General features: G+C 34.2%; 1 protein-coding gene across 1 annotated transcript; it reads right to left on the bottom strand.

Annotated features, from left to right (window-relative positions):
- On the bottom strand, nt 2,202-5,249 carry LOC107640234. Its single transcript, XM_016343777.1, has 4 exons — nt 4,853-5,249; nt 3,527-4,729; nt 3,141-3,375; nt 2,202-2,988 (listed from the first exon to the last, which is right to left on the bottom strand). The coding sequence occupies exons 1-4, from the start codon at nt 5,247-5,249 to the stop codon at nt 2,202-2,204; spliced, it is 2,622 nt and encodes an 873-aa protein (XP_016199263.1).

The raw sequence follows: 6,192 nt of genomic DNA, 5'->3' as shown, positions 1-6,192 counted from the left end.
ATATATGAATAAACTTATAGTTTAACATATTAGTGTAAATAAATATTAAATTAAAGGATAAAATACCAATAAAGTACATAAAAGATAATATAATATGTTATTCAAAATTAATATATAAAAACACCATTATTTCTATTGCATATAATTAATAATTTGATTTCTAATCAAATTTTGAACACGATCTATTTCTGTAGAAGTGTTAACAGTTAAAGTTTGACCAGAATTTTCACCAACATGAAATATCATATTCTACATTAAGAATGTTTACATATTCACATTAATTGATTTCAGTATCTATTTTAAAATATCTTCTAATAAAATTATGAATAGTCATTGTTATTTATACTATCTGAATTTGAGTTTCAATTTTAAATTTGGCCATGTGTTGTAAAATAGCAAATTTATTTTTTCCACTTCAAAAGTCTTATATATTGTGCATCTTAAACTTGAGTGATAATAATGTTAGAAAATTATAATTTTCTAATCTGATCTATTTATGGACAATACATATACAATTGATCATAATTACATTGGTTATTTCATATTGTGATTTCATTTATTATTATAAATGCTAATAGAATAAGTTATTATTACTTTTGATTTGTAATTAAATGAGAATAAAATCAGAGATACTATTTTAATTTGTTTGAAAATTCTTAGAATTCCTTAATCCCAGTATCATCCATGTTAATACTTGAGAGCGCAGAATCGTACCTGAATTTGTGAACCTGATTGAAAGAATTCGGTTATTTGATCTTTCTCAACCAAAACCTTCTATATCCCTGATGGGGTTGAATTACAACTCCTCTGATGAGAAAAGAACTACGGAAGCGGCTTTGATGTGTTGGAAACCAAAACCCTGAAGTTACTATTTATATTTGAGTGTGGCACCCATTAAACCCTAAAGTCCAAATAAAATAATATCTCTAATTTATTCTCGTTTAATTTCAAATCAAAAGTAATAATAACTTATTTCATTAGCATTTATAACAATAAATGAGATCATATATATAAGTCATATAATATGAAATAGCTAATGCGATATATATATAGCCCATAAATAGATCAGATTATGATCTCCCACTTTGGCTATATGTAACACCCTATTACATAGAACTTTATGCCTAGAACATAAATTAAAGGTGGTGAGGCGTTAAGACCTCTAAAAGTAAAACTAGCTAGCAAGATACTCGCGCGATGCACGGGCAACACATATGCAGATTAAAATGACGTAAATGTAAAAAATTGTTGGTTATTTTATCTGATGTTAGAAAAAAAATGATGATCTTTATAATTGTAAAAGTATTTGTAAAATGTAAAATAAATTGTAAGCATTTTAATAAAGAAAAAAGAGGACATGAAAAAGATTAGACTATTCTCGTGTTGTTTGTAGATGCAGAAATTATATAAATAGTAACTCAAAGTATTTGAAATATAATTCCGTAAAATTGATTGAGTAAGGTTTGAATTGTATTAAATATGAATGTTGAAGAAGTACTGTAATGGAAGAAATAATGGTTTGAGCATAAGATAAATACTTGTGAGTTAATAAGTTATAGTTGCTAACAATTGCAATGAAAAACGAAAAATGGTAAAAATATGAAAAGGATGTAAGATTGTAGCGATAAAGTTATAAATAAATAGTTAGGGTTGGATAAGCGAAAATGAGTGTATAGAGGAATTATGTAATAATAAAAATATACGTAATACTGAACGTATTGTCATATATTTCTGAAGACTTCAGGGTAAACAACATTCTCTGTCTTGTTTGTGTTTTCGTCATGAGAAATTACAATTTTCAACCCTTTTTTTGTTTGTGACTCTTGAGATGGCAACATAAAGTTGGCCATGAGTGAAGACAGATTTTTTCAATAGCAATCCCACGTGATTCAAGGATTGTCCTTGACTTTTGTTGATTGTCATTGCGTAAGATACCATAAGAGAAAATTGTATCCGTTGGAATCTAAAGGGTAGTCTGGCATCTGACGGTGTGAGTGTCATTCTAGGAATAAAGACTTTATTGACAGAGTCGTTGGAATTTAACAATTTTGCCTCAATAACTTTATCTCCTAGTCTTGTAATTATCAACCCGGTACCATTGCAAAGGCCAGATGAGTGATCAATATTTCTAATAAGCATCACAGGGCAACCAACCTTGAGCTTCAATTCGTGATTTGGAACCCCCGAGCACTTAATTGTTGCTAAAACGCTGGTGTGTGCATAGCTTGAATTTGATTGCTACCTCCCTCAGATAGACATTTTTTGGAACTAACATATGTCTTGCATTCATTGCTGTTCATTGCAGTCATATAATCATTTACCTCATCTACAGCATTAACTGTAGGAGCTAAGATAGCGCGACCTTTCAAGTTGCTTTCATTACACATGTCACCAATGTGATCAGAATAGATTGCCTCCATAATTGCCTTAATAGAATCACTATAATTAGTGATAAGGAATTCAGGAAGTATGTTAATGCTATTGCAGCCATCACTTGATCTGTCAGATAATCTATTGCCAACTTGAAGTATCCAGTCAACAAATTGCTTTAAACCTTCTACCTGATCATCTGTAGTTATAGATTGCAATCGCATGTTTACAGTCAGCTTTAATACTTCACAATGTTGCCAGAGGTATGAAGAGTTTAAAGACGCATTAACAATGTCTTGTCTTGTTCCTTTTGGGATGACACGCAAAATTTGTCGAAAATCCCCACCAAAAACAATTGTTTTACCTCCAAACGGCAAGTGCTGGTTATGATCATCTTTGAATCTCATCAAATCCTTCAATGTCTTGTCCAATGCCTCAAAACAGAATTTGCTCATCATGGGAGCTTCGTCCCAAATAATTAGCTTAGCTATTACAATTAATTCTGCTAATGAACTTCCTTGCTTAATGTTGCAAGTAGAGAACTCATCTGGAGTTAATGTTATGGCAAACTTATAATGTGCAGTTCGACCTCCAGATAACAGTAGAGAGGCAATGCCGCTAGATGCAATAGTTAGCACTATTTGTTCACATGATCTTAGTGCTGAAGCTAAAGTTATCCAAAAGAAAGTTTTTCCTGTACCTCCATGGCCATACAAAAAGAACACACGTCCATTTTGACTATCTGTAGAGCTCATGATTTTATCATATACCCCCTTTTGCTCGCAGTCAATTTTGAGAGGCAGTCATTATGTTGCTTTTCTAACAGAACACGATCATAATTTAATTCGTCAAAGATTATTTTGTTTCGCGTCCTAAGATGGTCGATATCTCTTGATGGAAATGGCATGGTTGGATAATCACGCAAAGTCTTTCCGTTACTGTTCAATATTTGTTCAATGTCAATCAAGGTTAGATCCTTTAATTCTTCGTCACTGAAAAGCATATCTGAAATGTTTAGAAAGTATTATATATATATAAGTGACTGTTGGAGACGGAAACATGTGTTATGTAAAACAAATATGATAAAAACATGTAGTTAACAATTTAAGGATGGAAAAATAAATTGAGATGTCATGGATTGCAATTCGTTCGTTACCATGTAGGCCAAACATGACTCTGTGATCATGCAAAATTCCATCACTTAATAGGATGGCGATTTTTTCCCAGACAACTTCTGATTGCACCATTGAATTAGACCATAGTAGTGTCGCAAATAACCTCCGCAAATAATGACCTGAGCCCCAATGACTTGCTTCTTCAATGTCATCAATATATTCTTTGTCGTCGTCTAGCAAACCACGTGCATAGCATGCATCTTGAAATGATGAGTAGATTGCACCATTGTAAGTCCTGATATCTGCATAGGTTGTTGGTCCTTTTATAATGTTTAACAACAACCTTAAATAATATAGCTCACCGGATGATAGGGGTATAAAGATCATCCTTCCAATGACCTGATGACTTTTCCTGGGTTCCCAAGCTCTCAGAGATGATTTCCAAACAAACTTTCTTGGAAACTCATTATAGGTTAGTTTTCTAGCTTCAGCATTTGTTTTGTTTGCTGCAAACCAGCCTAGAAACATGGACTCTTTAACAGTTGCCTTTGTAACAGCTTCAACCAATGAGTCATTATCTGTAAATACAACCGGTTGTTGATCCGGAAAATGAAAGCTTAGCCTCTCAACCGATGAATTTCTGTAGTGAATGTCATAGCAAAAGATCCTCCAAGCAGCTTCACAAGGAGATATATATCGACAATCGTAAAGCATTTTCACTTCATCAACTTCTAAAGTTGCCTTACCATCGGTGGACTTCGTAGAAAAATAGGCTGTGATGCGATCACTTCCTTTATTTACAAATTTGAACAAATACTTGATAGATCTTGACTGGTTACACCATTCGACGTTAATGTGAGCACGGTATTTTAGCAACAACATTTTATTATGTGGCACGACATATCGGTTGTCTAGATGAATTCCTGAAACTTCCACCGTGCGTCCATTGTCTCGACGCTTATATACTGGATAACCATCTTCATCAACTATAGTCATTTTGTTGAACTTCTTAGGGAAATGACGGATGCAGCGACCTTCCTCCATGCAAGGCGAAGTTGGTTTGCTAAGACCACATGGATGAAGCATAAAACTCTTTACAGCCTCGTAATATGCATTGTCAACATCAGCATCAGGAACTTCAGCACATATGATTTTGTCTATGTCTGCAGAGGTTGGGTATTTATCTTGTTCATGCAAGAATAATAACAATATATGTGCATGTGGGAGTCCCCTCTTTTGGAATTCTATTGTGTAGATAATTGGAAAAAACAGCATAATGCATATGGTATTAACATTCATTTAATTATGAAGAAATATGGAACATGGTAGGGATAAATACGTGAAATATATATATGTAAGTTTCGTACCTGCTTTTGTAGCACCAAATAATTTGTTGTATCTAAGATCTTTAATCATCATGTCCTCTTTAACCTTGAATAGTCTGCAAATCATGTTTGGCCTGTCCTCTAGTTTGACTTTATGCATTCTACAATATTGTTGTATTTCGTCCCATTGCGGATTGCATGTAAAAGTGATGAATAAATCTGGATAACCAACGCACCTACATATTGTCATGGTGTCTTGATAATTTTGAATCATGTATCTTGGCCTACCAGTAAATGTTGCTGACAGTATAATTCTCTTACCCTTTGAGGCAGCATTGGTCTCGCCATTGAAAATGGCATCCCGAAGCCCATTGTAGATCTCAGCTCTAAATTCGGTTTGGTGGGTGTAAATAAATTTCAATCTAGCACCTTCAACCATTAGAATGCATCAACTATGAATTGTTGGAATAACCGGTGGGAATGTAACAGGACACCGTTGTGCGAAGGTCGGTCTTGGATTCGAAATGCGAAAAAGTCGCGTATTGTGACATGCTTGTCTTCATCTGTTGGTTTTTTCTTAACTTTGTTCAAGATAATATCTTCTCTCCATCCATCTTCACCATAAGGGAATAAAAGAGGATATTGCAAGCCTAGATAAGCTGGGTGGAGCTCTGTTATTCTTTGAAGCGACCTTGATTTGGTCTCAACAATAATATCTCGTTCTTTTGTGGATCCATCAAAATCACCGACAATTAAGGCAGCAACCTTAGACACTGAAGGAAAATTATACCTCCTCCCATCTTTTCCTCTTTTGCCTATGAGTCGAAGGCAAACAAAATTATTGCCGTTTGCTATGAGTGCATTGCAAGCAAGTCGGAAAGACTTTGCAAGGATGTTATAATTATCCAACGTAGTTTTCATGGTAGAGACAATATCCGCATGAAGCTTGTTCAAGTGATCATTAGAGCTGCAAAAAATGGCATAAAACATGTAAATATGATGTCTGCAATCATTATGAATTAAGTGAGATAACTATCTTTCAGCCTTTAATAAAATTGTTTGGAAATGACCTGACAGCGGTGATTCTATTTCGAATCTCATTTTCAGTGTCGTATATATATAATTGTGAAAATTTTGCTACTCCGCCTTCTGGTGGAAGCAAGCTCCTCATTAAATGGTAATTTTGCCCGTGCAGAATAAAGGTTGGGGGCCCACGGCTTTGGTTAATTGTTCTTTGTATCTTACCCCCCGAATGATGTGAAAGCGAACATACTATTGTAGTTCCTAATGTTCGATCGAAAGTGTTCCGCTTTTTTAGTGCTGTCAAAGTAAAGCTTCCTCAACGAATCAGGAGATTCTTGAATCATAGGAAGTTGGACTTG

The sequence above is a fragment of the Arachis ipaensis genome, chromosome B05 (genome assembly GCF_000816755.2).
Source record: "Arachis ipaensis cultivar K30076 chromosome B05, Araip1.1, whole genome shotgun sequence".
NCBI lineage: Eukaryota > Viridiplantae > Streptophyta > Magnoliopsida > Fabales > Fabaceae > Arachis > Arachis ipaensis.
Note: the sequence above shows the minus strand (reverse complement) of the source record. Positions and strands in the feature narration are given on the sequence as shown.